This window comes from Mustela nivalis, assembly GCF_964662115.1.
Source record: "Mustela nivalis genome assembly, chromosome: 4".
Classification (NCBI taxonomy): domain Eukaryota; kingdom Metazoa; phylum Chordata; class Mammalia; order Carnivora; family Mustelidae; genus Mustela; species Mustela nivalis.
The window spans coordinates 58219591-58240345 of record NC_139023.1 but is presented as its reverse complement, the minus strand read 5'-3'; the positions used below and the strand labels follow the sequence as shown (position 1 = coordinate 58240345).

Here is a 20755-nt window from a genome sequence, read left to right as displayed (position 1 = left end):
AACTATCAGAATCTTCTCAGCCACAAGAAAGTATAAATCTCTCAGAAATGCAACACAACATGGCAATAACTGAAGCAATCTACAAGGAACTGCTAGAAGTATTTTCTTGGCAACCCTAAGGCCATTGAAACCCATATCTCCTGATGCACTTTTATCACCTACCTACGTTCCATTCATCTTTCTCTCCTATATCTCTTCCCTACACTGCTCTGTGCTTGCTTTCCCTGATATACCCTCAAACTGCTCCTCTTCATCCCAAATCTTTTTGTTATGACTTTTGGAAATCCTTCTGTATCTTCAAATTCTTCAACAAAAGATCCCTGCATTTTCTATGCCTTAACTTCACTTTTTCTGCCTGCAATTACTAGAAGACACTATCACCCCTTCTCTTTATAGACCACAAGACCTTGAGTAAATATTACATAAAGTTTCTTCATACAGTATTTTGTTTTCACCTATTTTCACTTATCACCTTATCTAATGAACATGATGAACCACTAACCAGATAGATAGCATTTTCAAAGGAATACTTAAGTTTCAAAGGACAATAACTTATCTAAATACTGTAAGTTATTCCACAGATTTAGTTCAGAAATTTAACAGGCACAATACAAACACAATTTAATCTTCCACAAAATGAAAGGTTCCCAGTTCCCGTAATACAGGTATTTTTTTCTCCCTGATTTGTACAACAAATAATCTACTTTAGCTTTTAATTATATGTGGAAATGTGTTAAAACATATAGATTGTACCATAGTACTTACAACATACACTTTGCTCCATAAGTACAACCTATAAGAAGAAACACTAATGCAAGAGAGGTCTGTATAATCAGTTATAAGATGGCAAATATCCAAGTAAGAAATGCACAGTAAAAGACAGCACATGGCCTCAGAGAGTCCAGCTTCACGATGCATTCTCTCCCCATCATGTGGGCATCATGTGGGCAACCAAATCCTTTTGTTGGCGGTTAACAGGCTGGCTCATCTGTGTGGGGCACTGGCAACAATAGTAGTTATGTTCTGCCTCACAAATGACTACACTTCATTGAGTTTATGCTCAGTAAGGCAGTGTTTGCAAACCACTTAGATTCCAGGACAGAAAGAGCTACAAAAATGAAACACCCAGTTCTTCTCTGAGGTTTGTTATTAGCCTCTGTTAGCCACAGGTTACAGGGCACTAAACACTATGTACTGTGTGTTTGCTTGTAACCACTATGAAAAATAGCCTATGACATCTTTCTGAAGACTCCTAGAAAATTTTAAGTTAATTTAAAATCTGGGAATTTAACTGGGAAATGCTTCGATTCTTAGAACTAGTTCTTGTCAAAATATCTCACTAATTCTTTCTTGGGTGTCAATCCTATTTTGTTTCAACTAACACTATTCAATAGATGATTGCTCAAGTTTAATGCTACTGGAGGTAAAATGTAAACAAGGTAAAACAGTTCTACTTGAATCTAAGCTCATTCCAATAAGCTTCTTGATGTTCAAAAATGCTTTAAGAAAAATAGATTCACTAGCTTAATAGCCCAGATATATATAAGATAATTCTTTCTATATACAATACATAAGTTAGAGAACCTAAATAATCCATTAAACTGATGTCCTCAAAACAGCCTGACAAAACATCATTTCTGAGCAATTTCTATCCTGTAACATTTATACCAAAATGCAAAGTATTCATTCATGAGATGAGCAATATAAGCATCTATAGAACTCTAGAAACAGTATAGATACACTTTGAAGAATAATTATATGACTATATAAAGTTGTTAAATATCTTAAAATGCTATTGGAACATTTTGAAAGCAATGTTTCTGAAAAGTAACATTCCCCTGTTTTTGGTAGTGAATTGTCCTCAGAGCTTCTCTGGCCTAGATAAAAAATTTACATATATTTAGAAAAATGTACTTCATGTATTTTGTTTGCATAAGCTAATTTAGAAACTCTGGAAAGCAGAGAAAATTAAGTATATTTTCATTAATTTACGATAATTCATTTTGATCATCTCAGAATTCATAGTTTCCTGGTACACTTTGATGAAAATGTTCATGAACTTCTCAGAAATACTGTACTTACATTGCTGTTCAATTAAACAAGATACAGTCTTATAACATTCACACAAATTGTAAAGTATAAACAATAAAAGGCAAGAAAAAAATGTCATATGTACCTTCAAAACAGAAATCTTATTTGACAACTTATAAGAGGGAATATAACATGCTCTTTCTCATAAGATATGAGGGACATCAGAAGAGAATACAGATATTTTACTAAACTCAGGATCCCTAAAAAAGATGAAAATTTTTTTTAATTTCTACAAATTCGACCAATAATGTCTGATTTTTAAGCAATTACATAATAGCATAAAATACTACAAAAAAAATGATTTAGAAGAACAGTCACATAACATTGTGAATGCACTAAATGCCACTGATTATATACTTTAACAGTGGTTTATGTTGACTTTACATTAAGTTTATAATTTTCTATTTATAACAAATTTACATAAATCAAATAATAAGTTTTTAAATGATGGAAAGGTAAAAATAAGAGAATTACATACCCTCAATTTTTAGTGAAGAAAAATTTGTTAATTTTGTATTATTTGCCCTGAGATTCACAAAATCTTCCTACTCTCCACTAACTAGATAAATCTATAAACAATAAAAAGTTACCTTATTTGACATTCAGAGTCAAATATTATGAGAAGCTTGACTAATGTAATGTTTATCTTTTTAAAAAATCCAATATGTACCCCTGAAGGTAGACTTTAAAGGATAAAGAGGAAAGAGATTATTATTTTCAAAATTCATTTTACCAAATAGGTGAACAAAACAAAGAACTGTGGCTTCCCACAAATCTCTGTCCAGCAATTCTTTTTTATCTAATATCACTTTGAATGTACTTAGTTTAAAGCAGAAAAAATTAAACAAAAAAGCCAGACACAAAAATCTGAGATGTATCTTTTAAGAGAAAAATGAATATGCATAAAATGTAAGATCAGTCTCTCCACATATCAGATAAAAATCAAGGTAGAGAGAGAGACAGAGTGTGTGTGTGTGTGTGTGTGTGTGTGTTTATGTATGCATGTACCCAGTTGTATGTGCTTATGAGAAGAGTATTTTTAGAACTGGAATAATCATAGAATTTATGTCATACCTGTGCTCCATAGATATATTTATCCAACATCTTGCCTCCTATTGTCTGTCCTCCTATATCCCAAACTTGGAGAGTAACATTCAAGTTCCCTTGAATATAAAAACAAGAATGCAGAAAAGGTAAGTAACAAAATAACAACTGAATACAGTTCCAAAGAATTCTAAGTCACAATGATAAACTGTGGAACTAATCTGCCTTTTTTTTTAAGATTTTTATTTATTTATTTGACCCTAATCTGCCCTTTATTCTGCATGTTCATACGGTCAGATATTTGGAACTGTAAAATAATATTGTCAAAAGAAATTATAATGGAGAATGTAGGTTTATACTTTTACCCCATTTCTACAGAACCATATTTATGATTACGACCAAAATAAAAAAAGCTTTAATTCATAAACTGCTCAAAACTTTAAAAAAAATTTTTCTTAAACAGAAAATAGGATGATAGAACACTTGTACGGGAGGTAAAAAATATATATAATTTAAAAATAAAAATAGAACTTTATAATATTAACCTACCCTATAGCACATAATGAATTTTACTGTAAACTCTAAATTCTACAGGTTCTAATACTCACAGATTAACAACAGACTACAAAAATGGACCCAGAGTTTCATCTCAAATTAATGCACTTTTTAAAACTTAAATGTCACCCATTTATATGCAATAGAAAACATAATTTTTAAAACCACATATTTTCAAATTTGATCTATAAAATATAAACACATATGACAGCCCTCTTCAGAACAGATGTACCCAGTATTTCACTAAACATTATGATGCATTTACTGCTCAAAGCATTTCCATTGAAACAAATCATAATATGTGCTTCAAAGCCTTCATAAAATGGTAGAACAAATACTCCCCATACAAGCATTATAAAAGCATTTAAAAATATTAAAAAGCAAGCAGGATGCCTGGGTGACTCAGTCCATTAAGCGGCTACCTTCAGCTTAGATCATGATCCCAGTCTCCTGGGATCAAGTCCCACATCGGGCTCCTTGCTAGGCAGAGAGCCTGCTTCTCCCTCTGCCTCTGCCTGCCACTCTGCCTGCCTGTGCTTTCTCTCTCTCTCTCTCTGACAAATAAATAAATAAAATCTTAAAAAAAAAAAAAAAAGGCACTGAAAAGCAATCTTTAAAATTCATCTATTTTGCAAAGTATTTGCCTGATACAAAAATTTATGAGATAAACTATTCTCCCTTATGAATCCATAACCCCAAAAGTTAAAGACCATGTCCAATATAGTTTAACATTTCAAAGTATTTCTCCTAATGATGCAGTTTTCTCCAAAGAAGACAAAGTCTCAATTAGTATCTTCAAAATGAGCTCTCACACTAAAAAATGTACCTTCCTGAATGATTTGCCAATCAGAAAAAGTCAAAATAAAAACATAAGACACTGAAAAAAATCTTCTCACTTCAAAAACAATAATGAAAAAGATTATAAAGACATGAATTTTTATGCCAATGCCAAACATTAAAATCAGAGAATGTTAGTCACATCATTCAACTGAAAAGCAAGTATAACAATGGATTAACCAGCCAAGCTTTACCCTTAACTCTAAGTTTTGTTGGGTTTCTATTACAATCTTTCCATTATTTTGAGGTAGGTCTGTTGCATCTGCCAACGTGCAAAGGATTTACATGAGGAACTTCCATTAGCATTAATAAGAACTCCTGAAGTTTATCACCCGTCATCATTCTCACATACACACACTTTCAACCCTCACAGAGTAATGACGAAAATGTTCCTAGAGTTCTGTGAAGATGAAAACCAAAATGCACAACCTAAATAAGACTTATCCAACAACTGGAATAAACCCATTTACTTAAAAATCTAAATTTGTCAAGTTTCAAAACTGAACTCATTCTATGACACTGTCTCACACTAAGCAGGTGAGAAAGGACTAGCGGTCACTAGTAGTATGTTAAATCGCTTCAAGAAGCACCTAGATAGGGGCGCCTGGATGGCTCAGTGGGTTAAACCACTGCCTTCAGCTCAGGTCATGATCTCAGGGTCCTGGGATCGAGTCCCGAATCGGGCTCTCTGCTCAGCAAGGAGCCTGCTTCCTCCTCTCTCTCTGTCTGCCTCTCTGCCTACTTGTAATCTCTCTCTTTCAAATAAATAAATAAAATCTTTAAAAAAACAAAAGAAGCACCTAGATAAAGAGGCAGTACTCTATTCATTTTACTTGCAGACTCTTTTTACAATCATTTGTTTACGTTAAAAAAAAAAAAAAAACAGTGCTTAACAATATTAACTTTTTTCTGGTAAGATTGTAGGCAACACTTCATATAAGGTATTTAATACCATTTTCTTCAAGGCCAATAAATCCTATCACTTGGCTTTGCATCAAGAAATATAAAGCTTTTCTGCCTTAAATTCAGATCCAATTTGAATTGGTTATTGTGAACACCTTAGCTACAAACTTTATGAACATGATATTCATGTTTCCAAATCCTCACTACATCATTTCAAGACTAAATCATATATTCAGCTGCCCCCCATGTGAGTTTATATTTATATTCATGTTTTGCCGGTATTTTTTAAATTCATACCTTCCTATATAAACACTGTTGTTGTTGGCTTGTTTTTTTTAATATACATATTCTAGTGCCTCAGAAATAAAAATAGTTATGCGTTACTGATAATCGACAATGCTAGCCCCCCCAAAAAAAACCCACTTCTGCCATCATTATAGCTTCCGCAAATGATACTCGCTGCATATTTGTTACATATGTCTAGAAATATATTTTTAACTTCTACATGTGGATTTTAGGATTATTAACACATAAAAATAAAAATAACTTTCCCTATTTGGGAAGCAAAATCACATAAAGATGGAATTCTAATCAATATTCATTTTAACTTCCCTAAATATAAATACATAAAACTGCCATGTGTATTTTCAAAATGACATACCTAATTACCTATTAAAATAGTACTCAAATAATCAATGCTGTAAAATTTTTTTTAAAAATCAAGAATACATCTGATATAAATTTCCCACTAATAAAGAACATTAAGGAGATTGTCAGCAATCTAATCTCAAGTGCAAAATGCTACAAAATTCCTGCTTACCCAGTAAGAAATGACATGTAACCAATGGAAAAAAATAAAGTAAATGAGGTGACAAAATACAGGTAAGCTGCTTTTGGTATGAATCAAAGCCACCAAGAGGATTCAACAGTGACCTTGTAAAAGTACACTTGGTGCCTTGGTTAACCTTACTTAAAGTGCTGCATAGTCAAGATGGAACTAAAAACACAAGTCTGCCCACTTCTTGCACTAAAGACTTAGAAATCCTTTTCACAGTAGAACGCTGTTTACTGGACTGTACCCACAAGCTTCCTGAAAGTATTTTGACTAAGGCTCTTAAGAAGCTCTATCAGCAGAATCTCTGACTAACAGATACACTATTTTAAGCAGTAAACTCTGCACAGTGGTTGCATCCAGACTATACAGCATACCGGAACATGAAATATACTAAAATGGATGAATATTTACAAAGTAATGACCTTGAAAACTTGCATGAAGAGAATGTCAATAGATGGACAGGAGGTATTCACGTTTAACAATCTGAATGGACAGAAGACTTACTAGAATATTTCACAAATATTAGATTCACCTAGTATGTTCTTTACTATAAATTCAATAATGCTGCCTGTAATGTTTTAGCAAATGATACAAATTATTAGTCATCCTACATTTGCCACTACAATGAATTAAAATTAAGGTTAAAATATGTAAAGGATATACTGTGAACCTTGTAATGTATTTACTTCATTTCTTAATGTATGTATTAATTATATAATATCAAGTTATAGCAAAACAATTTTTTCCTACTGAAATTTCTAACACAATTTTGAGTTCATGAAGTAACATAAAACCAACTGCTTTTAAAAAAAAAAAAGAATTTTTTTCTGGAATTCTACCCATCAAAATAAAAATTTAATCAGGAATACATTAAAATATACATTTATTAAGAGTATAAATTTCCTAATGTCGTTTTTAATATAAGTACTTTCTAATTCTAAAAATATTATACTATAAATTTTGATTTCAAAAATACCAAATATTTTTTACAAAGTAATAAAACTTTAAAATGGGTAGTACTGTGCAACAAATCAGAAATCATCATATGTATATATCACCTATTATAAAATGTCCAAAACCAGTCCTAAGATATTTTTAATGATTGAATGTTGCTTGTTCCTGTATTTAAGGCTTTGAACTAAAAAAAAGTCAGAAAAACTAAGTAATATTAATGGTACAGAAAGCTGATGCTCTTGCTAGTTAGCATCAAAAATAATAATCAATAACTAGATATATGACGGTTCTCTATGTACAACTGGCATCTCTGAAAAAACTGATGCAAAAAATAAGCTTTCAGCATGTATATTATACGACCTGTGTATATTTTCTTCTAGTAATTGCTATAAATACTCTGAATGCAGCATTAATCTATCCACACAAATGAGAATAACAAAAATAAAATGAGATTTTTCAGTTCTGAATACATTAAAAGGAAATACAAATGAAACAAAATATGCATATGTTTCTCATAAGCCTCTTGCTAAACAATAACTTAGTAACAGAAAGTTGGAATTCTTTTTTCATACTCTATCTTTCAATTTATTTTTCATTGGTAGCTGAATACAGACAATCACAAAATATAATAGAGCATACCACTAGAGAGATAAGCAGAATACCTTCAATTACCAAGAGTTTTCATTAGCTGCTCCAAAACTTTGATGGAGAGTTGTCTGACAGATGGGGTGTTTGAGAGGTTAACATATTTCGATAATATTGGAATTTATTAAACCCCTTCCCACTATATCACTCACGCTCCAGTATATGAATCTGATACTACATTTGCAACCCTTTTTATTCAAATGTGTTGCCTCAGAGAGGAGAGAGACGGACTGGTTTAGAAAGTCAATCAAGATAAACTGCTTTTAATAAAATACTTTAAACATATAATTTAACCATCACAAATGAATGGACAGAGCATTTTAAAGCCCCAATTGTTCAGAAACTAACTTAAAACAGAAACCACTCTCTTTTTGTTATTATTTCCCTGTATTTCCCACAAAATGTGCTGCAACTGGCATCTAAATAGTTTCTTTGCATGGTGAACTGAAACATCTTGAATGCTCAAACTGTATTTTTATGAGTGCCTAGGGACCCTAAATTTTAGTGGTCTATTAAATGCCAGCAATTTCATGCTGCCTTGCATAAAACAGCATTCACATATTAGAGCACAGAAGTTCCATAGCTACATTATACTTCTGTTCCAACTTTCTCTTGAACAAAAAACTGAAGCAGAGGCTAATCAAAATAATATTTTAAAAAAATAATCCTTTCCAGTCTTTTCACATTTAGTTTATACAATATCTGTTTATAATTGTGTAACATTTGATTTTTTTCAACTTTTTAGAATTTTATAAGTAACTATTGTTTATTCTCAAAAAATGTGTGGAGTGGTCAAAAACAGCGGGAGAATGGCGGAATATATAAACTTTTTTCTCACACTCATGGACAATATGTCTTCATGGGAGATCCTGATCAAAGTTAACCTCCCTATGATAGATTTGCTAATTATATATATTTTCATGCAGAAAGAGCCCCCAAATTTATTTTACATATCTCTGCTATTATTGTAAAATATGTACAATTTTCTATGTTAAGATTTTTTAGTCTCTTACCTGGCAATGTTATCCTTCTCAAAAAGAAATCCAGTCCTATAGTTTGTTTGTACTGTTTCCCAAAAGTTTCTTGAGCAAAACACGTAGCTAAGGAGGTCTAAAAAAATTGATGCATAGAATATCAAAATTAATGTCTTTGTTTTAGAAATGTAAACATAAAGTCATTACTAAACCTTATTAAGTAATCTTAGTATTTATACTACCATTAATCCAACCAACAACTTTAAGCAGTTCTAATCAGTTACAAAGCAAGGAGGGACTTAACACTCCACCAGGTAAATTTCACTTGCCAACAGCTATTAGTGAGGACAACAGACTAATAGGTTAGATCTCTTTAAATCCCCTGATAGTCAAGCTCCTTCTCCTTGCTGGAAATTAGAATTTGACATGTATCAACAAGAAAATTAAAACATGACTAAAGATCTGAATCCTAAATATCTATATATATCAGTCCAATACAATTCTAAGTTTCATTTCTGAGGCTAAATACTCTGAATATTTGTGCTCTCAGAAACAATAAGTACTAATTAAAAGGAGGAAAGTCTGTTCATATAATTTTCCTTTACTTGTAAAGTATCTTTAAATGTCTAACTTTTCTCTATATTAAAGAAGTTAATGAAAATTATACTACAGAATGACTGAGATAATATTTATCTTTAAAATTAAGAAGCTGATATTTTTAAGACTAATATTAAGTGGGCAAAAATATTTTCCATCCAACAACCATAAGGATTAAGTCACAAGAATATTACAACCAGAATAGATACACATATTTCTACATATTTTTAAATAACAACTCGAAGTTGTATTCAAAACTCTGGAGTACCATTTCCTATCAAAGCAGAATAAAAACCATTCTGGAAACAAATGAAATAACTCAATAACTTAAAAGTTTCTCAAACATTTTAAATGCCCTACTTATTTGTAAACTTCACCAAAAAAGAAAGGCAGCTTCACAAAGCTTTTAAAGAGCTCTACGCTCTTTAAGAAAGACTACCAAAGTGAAAATTGCCCTTTTTTACTTTAAATGTTAAAATTAGATATCAACTCCTAAAATAATGAAAACTAAAATAAAATTCCCAAGACACCTTAGTATAATTATAAGTGCAGCAATGCAAAAGAAAACTTGGCCAATTTTCAATTTCTTCAAACAAAAAGACATAAAATTCTTTTTGACACAAGAACCATATTTTTCACACAAATGACAATGTGCACACTCTAATTCATTTATTATTTAAATACTCAGCACTTGTAATAAATTTCTAAGATATGTGGTCAAATATTTATTGAACACCCTAAGAAAGATGTTCTGCTAGGCACTGAGAAATAAACTCACTACACTCAAATGAAAATTTGTTTGGCTTCCTAAAGCATGTAACAGTAATATAATAACTGAGAGCCTGGAATAAAAAAGCTAAGCATTCCTTTTTAAAACTCTTTGTTTTTCACTTATCTTTATTTATGCCTTTGAGCGTGTTTAACTCACAGTACAAAATCTTCTGTTAAGAGGTTCAGAGTTCCAGAGTTAAATAACTGCCACTATTTAACTATTACAGATATTTCAAAATGTTTAATATAGGGATGGTTGCTATACTTTTATAACAGAAAGAGAAACTCAAGGCACATGTAACATTAGCATAGTGCCATTTAAGGTAATTTTGCACTTTCATGTAAGCGTCTCAAAGTTCAGTATTTTTATATTAATGAATAGTTTTAAAAATTCGAAGGTTCTTTTCTTGGAAACAGGACTTCGACATTCTGAAAACCTTACCCTCACATTTTTGAGGCAAACATAAAGCTAGGATTTTTTGATTGGAAGAAAGTATAATCTGTCAAAAATACAGGCCTGTGAGAACATGAGAATATTAAAGTGTATTCTTATACCATCTCTGGACATACTATAAAAATTAAACAGAAAATCAACTGAATCAGTGGTAGGCACTTTCTCTTCAATTCTCTAGACTTTCTGCCTTCTTTCACACGTAATAATTTCTCTCAAGTCATTATATAAATACCTTTCTTAAACAATTATGACGTGAACAATCATCTACCATATGTGAAACATCTTTTTGTGAAACGTCTTTATCTGATTCTTTATATCGTTTTGTCTGGTGAGTTTCTGCTAACAATTTTTACCATACTACATTTAGTAACACCAAAGAAAAAAAACAAGAAAAATATTTGCCTCAAAAAAATCTTAAGAAATATGTAATAAAATCAAATTGTGAATCAAAACAGAAAGAACTAAAAACACATGTTACTAGAAGGAGAAGCTAAATTTCTCTTGGAGAAATTATTAGTGATTATATCAATACTCTATTGCTTCCATCAATGTGTATTTAAATGCCATGAGTTAAAACTGACAAGAGAAACTAATGCTAGAAAAAACAGCCAGGAGTTCAATAAGGATACAAATAAGAATGAAAGTGAGGTTGACTTCATAAAAGGATAGTAAAGGAAACAGAATGGGAAATTTGGTAGCTGCCAAAAACTTGAGAGCAGAATAGAGCATGAAGAAGAAAAAAGCTTGATATACAAATATTGAAATAAAGGTTAGGTTTCTGATGTTTGTGTCAGAAAATCTCTGGCAGAAAATGCCTTTACAGTTTTAAAAGAGTTTAGTCAAGATGATAAAGACTAAGTCAAACACCATAAACAGTTACCACTCTTACTCTTTTAAGCAGAATGATAGTCCTAACTCAACAATATGGAAGGGAAAAAATCATGTCTTGTCCTACACTAGAAAGAATTTTAGACAGAGATGAAAAATTGTAATTATTCACACTAAATTAGCAACAGAAGAAAACATGGCAGGCTAAACAAAAAACCCAGATAAAAAACTATGAACAAAATTCAACTAACACATGTATGAATCTAACTGATAAATAGTGGAAGAAAAAGTAAAAAATTTAAAGAATTATGATAGACCACAGGGTAACTGGCAATTTTGGTCTCTTTTAACAAGTGTTTTAGTGCTATAGATTGTCATTATAATTTTAAACAGGAAATGAATTCAGTTATGAGTTGACCATAAAAGGATTTAGGAAATGAAAAATTAGCAAGGTATTCAAAAGAACACTGAATAATCAGAAAACTATACAAATATACCTCAAAATTTTTATTGAATAAGACTGTTAGAAACAATACTGATCTATTTAAAACAATTGAAACATTCAAAAAGTTTCTTCCCAAAAATCTTTTAAAGGTAATCAGAGCATATTAGGTTGTTTTTCCTCAGCAATAAAAATCAGTAACAAAATATCATCCGGAAAGGCAAGAAAAGAAATTAACAGAATGCTCCAAATTTTGCACATAAATGACAACTCTCCCAGGAGCCCTAGGAACTCAAATCTCAGAACCAAAGACTGGAGCAGTTCTGCAGGGCCAACTGCCAAGGAAGATGCAAAGAGCAGTCGTCACCAGAGAAGCCAGGGTCCAAGCTACACCAGTAAAGGGGAATCATGAGCCGGAAACTGGTAACAATAACAACCTGCGTTTCTGAAGACCCTGGCTGGGAAAAGGGAGGGAAGAAGAAAGGAGGCGGACTTTAGCAATATTCCCAGAAACAGTGTTGGCGTCTTGGACAGAAGCGACAGGTGTGAAGACACCCCGGGTAGAGGCTCCTCACTTTATGGGGGGGGGGGGTACACACTGTTTTGAGATCCCATGGACCCTCCCCAAAGAGCAAGCACCAAGAGATGATTCTTCGGGAGCTCCCCAACCCAGAGTTAAAAACGTCAGCCTGAAGAGGTAAGGGGACTGGCTGTCGGATATTCTCAAGCACTCAGTCGCATTTATTCGATCAACCGTCACCGAGACTAGACTCTAAGCAAGGATCCCCCCCGGCCACGATAGCAACGGTACTCTCAGCATCAGCCTAAAGTAAGCGCTCAGTGGATACTTGCTGAATGAGTGCTTGTGTTGACAGGTGCTGTGCTCGGAGGGAGCAGGGATGAACAGGTATGATGCTACGAACCAGCGGCCAGCGTTTATTGAGTGCACACCATGTTCTGAAAGCTTTCTGTGGATTTTCACACTGAATGTGTATTTGCACACTTCACCCTCTGAGGCGACCCCTATCAATAGCCACCTTACCGATGAAGCACAAATAGGGAAGCAATTTTGCCCTCCGATGCCCCGACCATAAGTGATGGGGCAGTGCTCACCCAGGGAATCTAATTCCAGAGCCACGTTCTTGGGAGTGCAGTGTAGGTACGTGAAACCGCAAGGCGGCCGGCGGTGCGGGGATGGGGGGATGTGGGGGCGGAGAGGGCGGGGGTGGGGAGGCAAAGTGTGACCTGGACTAAAGTGATAAGAGCAGATTTTTGCCAGTCCTCAGAGGCAAGAAGCTGGAAAGCTTCCCACGAGGGCGATGCCGGCTAGACTCTTGAAGAAGTAGGAGTTCGCGCAGGAAAGGAGCTGGGAAGTGACTTTTTTTTTTCTTTTTCTTTTTCTTTTTCTTTTTTTTTTTTTTTTAATTTAATTTAAGGAGAGCTAGACGGCTCTCTTCAGCCTTCACCCAGCGCCTACTTCGTGTCTGGCCCCAGGCCACGATCAGACGGACCCCGGCCCTCGGGATAACGAGGCGACGCCGAGCGGCGGGAGGAGGCTGGGGTTTGCAGGGGCCGCGCCGGGGTTCCTGCAGGCCGGAGACGGCGGGCCCGCTGGAGGACTGACCTTCCCGGAGGTGCCGTCCCCCAGCACGACGATTTTCAGTTGGCGGTCCTGGCTCTCCTCCTCAGAGTCCGACATGGTGTCCCGGGAAACAGGCCCGCTCCCCCACCCCCACCCCGAGGTAGAGGGAGGAAGGGTAACAGGGGGTCTCCGGGGGCGGGGGAGAGGAGGAAGGGCGGCAGTGGGGGCAGAACCCCCCGCCCCGAAGTCTCAGCGGCCGCTGGACGTAACTAGGCTGAATCACTCGCCGGGCGCCATCTTGCCCACCTCCCCTCCCGCGGCCGCCGCCCCGCCCCCCACGCGCTACGTCTGCCGCGCGCCCCCTCCTCTGCGCCAACCCGCGCGGACGCGAGCCTCCCTAGCAAACCGGCCCATTTCCGGGCCTGGGACGGGGGAGGCGTTTGAACTGACCTGGCGAGACGGGCGCTACTCTCGCACAGGCAGCTGTGAAGAAGAAAAACAAAATGTATCACTCAAACCCGGTAGAAAAATGGCAGCCCAGTAGCATTCTGGCATTCTATCACATTCCCGTGTGTCCATCACCCCCTGTGAAGGTCCCTGAAACGAATGGTTTAACCCGAGGCGGGGGCGTAGTCGCCTGGGCCGCGCGCCCCGGTTGCTATGGAAGCCGGGAGTTGGTGGAGAGGCAGTGGGGCGGCGCCTGTCTCTGGGCGGTGGGGAAGCCGGAGGACGGCGCAGCCCACTGAGGCTGGCCCTCCACCCGGAGGTGGTAGGAGAGCCGGGGGTCGCGTCCGGGGAGGAGCGTGGGCGCCGCAGAGGCTGCCGAGGACCGTTCTGCCTGCGGGGAAGCGCCCGTAGGGGCCTTCACTTGAACAGAGTTCTGGCGCTGCCTCTTGTTTTGATCTCTGAAACCATGGGGTTCCGTGGACAGAACAACAGAATCTGATGGTTCATTCATCAAGCAAGGAACCTAGAGCAGCAGTTCTCAAAGTGTGGTCCGGGGAACCCTGGGGGACGCCAATAAAGCCAAAATTCTTTTCATAATAATACAAACAGCTTTTTTTTTTTTTTTTTTTTTTGCCTTTTTCGTTTTCATTCTCTCACGAGTTTATGTGTTCCAGGGGATGCATGATGTATATGATGGCATTACTCTGGCAGTTACGGAATCATGTGCTTGTTACAGAGTGCCAAACATTTTAGTATTAATTTCAAAGCAGTAATGATAATAATGAACAATGTTTATGAACAAAAACTCTTTGAGGTCTACAGTAATTTCTTAAGAATGTAGAGAGGCCCTGAGCCCAAAAAGTATTAAGAATTGCTGTACTGTCTCAGTCCAGTAGAGTAGGTAAAAGATGTCACAGAAAATTTCAATAAACATTAATTCTATAATAATAATGCCAACCTACTATGCTTGTCTCATTGTTAATTACTTTACAGGAATGATCATGGTTCATTCCTCACGAGAACCCTATAAAGTAAGTAGAATTATCTCATTTTACAGATGCATAAGCTTAAGGCACAGAAAGCTTAGCTCAGAGTCAGTGGTCCTGGAAAGAATGCAGGAAGTAGAATGGGAAAGCAGTACAGTTTTAAGAAATGCCCAGTCCTAGAGGGAGCACTGGCGTTCTAATCACAGACCTATGCTTACTAGATGTGTGACCTTGAACCGCAGTTTCATCCATAAAATAGAGGCACCACCTCCTTCATAAAGTTGAAAATTAAATGAAGTACTGAATATAAAATAACAGCACAATGCCTGACATATACTAGTAACACTCAGTATTAACCTGTGTAATTATCCCCTTCATCATCATCAGTAGATATGGTCCATATTGGAGCATCACTTCTTCCTTGGGATGTTATCTTAGACAGTTTTCTTATGTAGATTACATTTAATTGTACATTTGTTGTTCAGTCTTCTCCTCACATATTATTATACATTAATGATATGCCCCTTGCATATAAGCATGTATTTATTATGTTTGCCAGCAGGGCCCCTATGAATTATTGTGCATATAAGCATGTACATACAATTATTAATCTTGCATAAGACATTAAGTTAATCTAGTATCCAGTAATACTTAAATTGGAATGCACTTCACTTCTCCAAAAAAGACCTTGATCAGCAAACCTCAAGAAACCAGCAATCCTTACATAAATGTGTACTTCTTCTCACTCTGGGCCCATAACACATTGTGGGGGAGTGTCCTATATTAAAACTATACTTGGCATCAGATTCTTACTTTAGGGCCTTGTAACTCTTTACTCCTACCTACAATCCTTTCAAATGGAACATCTAGATGGACTGATGACTAATCAGCCCATAATCACACAAAATTGTGGTGTCATGCATTTAATATCTTTTCATTTTTAGAGGAAGAAGCAGTATCACTCAGCCATAAAGGTCTCAACATGTAGAGCCTGGTTTCTTCATCTGTAGGTGGGATTAGTCCCCAAAAGTAGCTACCCAGTTAGTATTAGTTCCCAGCACTTTCCCTACTCCCAAAGACCACCACTAACAACTTCCTACATTACCAAGTTTTTAATGAGTATCAGTAGGAAAAGTACCTGAAAGGGTTTTGCCAAGTTCTTTATAAATGTTGATTTGAGGAATCTGTTTCTAATGAAGACAGATTTAACCCCTTCTTGTCCATAAAGGGAGTTAATGTTGCAGAAATTTGCTTTTCCATTTGTCCTTAATGGAAATGGTTATGTAATCCAGTTCTGACCAATGAGACAGAAGAGGATGTCCTTTGGGAGACATCTGGAAAAGATTTTCCTCCCTGATTAAAAAGGAAGGAAGGGCAACTGGGTAGCTCAGTCTGTTAAGCTTCAGACTCTCAGTTCCAGCTCAGATCATGATCTTGGGGTCATGAGATCAAGCCCCAGGTCATCAGGCTCCAAGTGGGGCACAAATCCTGTTTAGGATTCTCTCTTTCCCTCTCTACCCACCCCCCCCAACACACACACACACAAATGTGTTCTCTCTCCCTTTCTCTTTAAAAAAGAAAATGGAGGGGCACCTGGGTGGCGCAGTCATTAAGCATCTGCCTTTTGCTCAGATCATGATCCCAGGATCCAGGATCAAGCTCCACATCAGGCTCTCCCTGCTCAGTGGGAAGCCTGCTTCTTCCTCTTTCGCTCCCCTGCTTGTGTTCCCTCTCTCTCTCTGCCAAATAAATAAATAAAATCTTTTTTAAAAAGAAAGAGAGAGAGAGAGAAGGAAGGAAGGAGAAAAAGGAGAGATTCAGAAAGAAATATCTCCCCCTCCCTTCCCTTGGTGTCATTATTTGGGTGAGGACATAATATTTGGAATTACCACAGCCTTCCAAGCTTCTTGTTATGGGGCACTTTGGCTGTGTATTCCATTACTCGCAGATAGAAACATCCCAACTGGCACAAATGCTTTGGCCCCAAACTAGATTCAGCTGAGGTTGGTAAGACCTATTTTCACTGTAGTTTCATATGAAGGGAAATTTAGAAGAAAACCTTGGATTTTCCTATCATTAATTTCCTAGACAACTGCTTTGATGGAGAGACATCATTTATTTGGACATGGATTCATCCCTGGGCAGTGCTGCTACATGAAACAAGCCAATTGCATTATTTTAGTGACCATATTTTACCCATCTATGACAAGATTCCAGGTTGAATATTAAGATTTGAAGACTTGGAACCATATTTGTAAATTAAAAAGAAAAAAAAAAAAGGAGGTGTGCCTAGGTGTTTCAGTCAATTAATCCCAAGTCTAACTTCAGCTCAGGTCATGATCTCAGAGCCCTGGGATCAAGCTGCACATCAGGTTCCCTGCTTGATGGGGAGTCTGCTTATCTACCTCCCTATTCCTCGGCCCCTCCCCCTCCCCCAGCTCATGCTCTCTCTCTCAAATAAATAAATAAAAATATTTAAAAATATATATTTCTCTTGTGTAAGAGAACATGCTACCTAGCACTGAAAGCTTCCAGTAGGGTGCCTTAACATTCTAAAGAGTAATAGAGCTGATCCACAGAAAAGGAAAATGTGGAGCTTATGTAAGAACCCACAACAGGGTCAAAAACTAGGGAAATCTTTTTCAGTGGTCATAAGAACAATAAATTAACAAAATGTTTAAAGATGAATTCTAGAAAATTCAGGAGATTAGGGTTCTTTAGCTATGAAAAAGTAAAAGTACTTAAGTAAGATAAACCTGACTGCTATCTGCTACCACCTTCCCACCTAATTTTCAGATATCTTCTCTAGCATCTTTAACATGATAATCCAAACTCTGTTGAAGTACATCCAAATACAAGGAGTTCATTCCCCTGAAGGAATCTGAACTATGGACGTAAGCCTGGTTATTAGAATATTTGTTCTGAGATGAACAGAAACCCTTCACTATAAATTCGACTAATGGTATCAGGTATGTCTTTTGGAGTGAAACAGAACTCCCCCATTCTAAAAGAAGGTCTTCAAATGTATTCATTACAATTAATGATTTATTTCACAAATATTACATAAATGCCTACCATGTGCCAGGCATTCTCATCCACAGTTGTTTTAAGCAGTGAGAACACACAAGACATACAAGGGCTCTGTGTCTACGGAACTTGGAATTTGGTGGTGAGGTATTGCAGACAGAATAGTGACTTCTCCATTGATAACAGGTCCCAATCTCTGGAACCTAAAAATATTACCTTATTTCCAAGGTGATTAAATTAAGGATGTTGGTATAGAGAGATTATCCTGGATTATCAGGGTGGGCCTTAAATGCAATCGCAACTACCCTTATAAAAGAAAGACAGAGTGAAATTTGACTCAGACAGAAAAAGAGAAGGCGGGGCGCCTGGGTGGCTCAGTGGGTTAAGCCGCTGCCTTTGGCTCAGGTCATGATCTCAGGGTCCTGGGATCGAGTCCCACATCCGGGCTCTCTGCTCCGCAGGGGGCCTGTTTCCCTTTCTCTCTCTCTGCCTACTTGTGATCTCTCTCTGTCAAATAAATAAATAAAATCTTTAAAAAAAAAAAAAAAGAAGAAGAAAGAAAGAAAGAAAAAGAGAAGGCATTGAGGCCACAGAGACAAAAACAAGTGACACAGCCACCAGCCAAGGAATGTCGGCAGCACCAGAAACTGGAAGAGGCAAGGAAGGAATTCTGCCTCTCAAGCCAATGGAGAGAGTGCAGCTCTGTCAACACACTGAATTCAGCCCAGCAAACACTGGTTTAACATTTGCAGACTGCAAAGCTATGAGAGAATAAATGTTGTTTTAAGCCACCAAATTTACAGTAATTTGTCACAATGGCCACAGGAAACTAATCTAAGGAGAAACACTGAAGTTTCATAAATCAACAGGAAAGTTTTAGATTCGGGTCAAAAAAAAAAAAGATAGTAAAACAGTCAATGGATGGGATAGAGAGTATCTGAACATTTTTATCACCAATTAATGTGAAAAAAACAGTAAGTGAATCAACAAGTAAACTGATTTCAAAACCACCAACCTCTGCTCTCATTTTAAATCAAATAGTCATTCATGAGTTTTCTGTTAGCTTTTTAAATATTTCATTATTTTGAAGATGTAGACCTTAGGATTAAAGCCCCAGTGAATATGGATTCAGAAAAAAGGATAAAATATTGTTGAGTAAGACAGAATAATGGCCATGCTTTTAGCTCATGCACTTGGTATTGCTGTATTTCTGTTCAAAACATAAGAAAACTATAGTAATGATTCATAGAATGTATTGGTTGATTGAACTCCTACAAGGAAAGAAGGAAGGAAGGAAGGAAGGAGAAGAAGGAGGGGGAGGAAGGAAGGAAGAAAGGGGGAGTGAGAAAGAAGGAAGGAAGGAGAAGAAAGAAAGAGGGAGGGAGGTCCTAGGAAGAAGGCTCTCTTCCAGAAATTCTCTTCTCCCTTGGTTATACAAATACACACATATGCACACACATATACATGTGTGTGTTGAATGTGTTGCAGATACATGTAACCACCATCTAGATCAACATATAATCCAGAATGCCAGCAGGTTCCCTTGTGTCATCTCTCAGTCACTAACTCCCCAAGGGTAACTACCATTCTGAATTCTAGCACCATAAATCAGTTCTACCAGGTTTTGAATTTTATGTGAAGAGACTCCATATACTATGTACTCTTTGACATCTGGCTCCTTTCACTAAATATTGTCTGGGAAAGTCATCCACATTGTTATGTCCAATGGCAGTTTGTGCTTTTTCGTTGCTGCATACTACTCAATTGTATGAATTAATGTCAACTTAGTTATTCACTCTACAATTGATGGACAAATAGATTGTTTCCAGTTTGGGGATATTATAAATAATTCTCTTCAACATGCTTCACCCCTCCCCCGAAGAAAACCCCAGTCCACAAATAACATTGTTCTCACATACAAGCAAATGCTTACACACATGTGTGCATGCATACACACACACACACACACACACACACAAATCATCCCTCTACATTTTACAGCCTTGAGATGGCTGAATCATTTCATAATCATGGAACTGATTTTTGGATACACCTTTGTAACATCTAGATTTGTTGATTTGCTCTTGGAGTGGCTCATACATTGTGTCTAGTAGTCTCCACTGAAAGTTCAGTTTCCATACAGTGTTTTGTTCAACATTATAAACATGCTAGTTCCACACAAATAGATTAAGCTCACTTTCAATTAAAACCTCCCTAACTTTTTTTAAATGGCAGATGATGTTAAACTTCATCCAAAAGAATAAACAATGAGGAACATTAAGGGAAAGGGCAAGAAATGAGAAGATCAACAGACAACATAATTTTTCTAAAAGACACTATTTACAATTGCAAGTATATCATGCAATACCTAGGAATTTACCTTTTAAATTGTATATGGAAAAAATTACATAACATTGAAAGACAATAAATAAACACTAAATAATTGTGAAATATCCCATGTCCATGCATAGAAATACAATATTGCAAACATATCAGTTCTACCAAATGACCTACAGTGTCAATGCGATTCTAATAAAATTATTAACGGACTATTGAAATGATGTGTATGGAAGGCAAAGATCCAAGAATACTGAAGAAATTCCAATATTACAGGAAAATAAAGGCAAAGAAATTGCTTTACAGATACCAAAACTTTGCATCATTTTATATTTTCAGTACAAAGTATTTGTTTTTCATAAATAAAAATATTGACCATTATAACAAAATGAAGAGCCACAAAATTGACTCCTATTTCATGAAACTTTGATATTTGACACAAATTA

General features: G+C 36.2%; 1 protein-coding gene across 4 annotated transcripts in view; it reads right to left on the bottom strand.

Moving 5' to 3' along the window:
- Window positions 1-13878, bottom strand: part of RAB28 (RAB28, member RAS oncogene family) — a 105118-nt gene extending 91240 nt beyond the window's left edge. For 2 of the 4 annotated variants that reach the window (XM_082727459.1, XM_082727460.1), the window contains exons 1-3: window positions 13555-13868; window positions 8878-8974; window positions 3166-3254 (exon numbers count right to left, since the gene is read on the bottom strand). In XM_082727459.1, coding sequence (XP_082583585.1) covers window positions 3166-3254; window positions 8878-8974; window positions 13555-13629 — 261 coding nt within the window. In that variant the 5' untranslated portion in view covers window positions 13630-13868. Of the gene's footprint in view, window positions 1-3165; window positions 3255-8877; window positions 8975-13554 lie in introns of all 4 variants that reach the window. The other 2 variants (XM_082727458.1, XM_082727461.1) reach the window with 2 other exon arrangements.
- Window positions 13879-20755: the final 6877 nt, after the last annotated feature.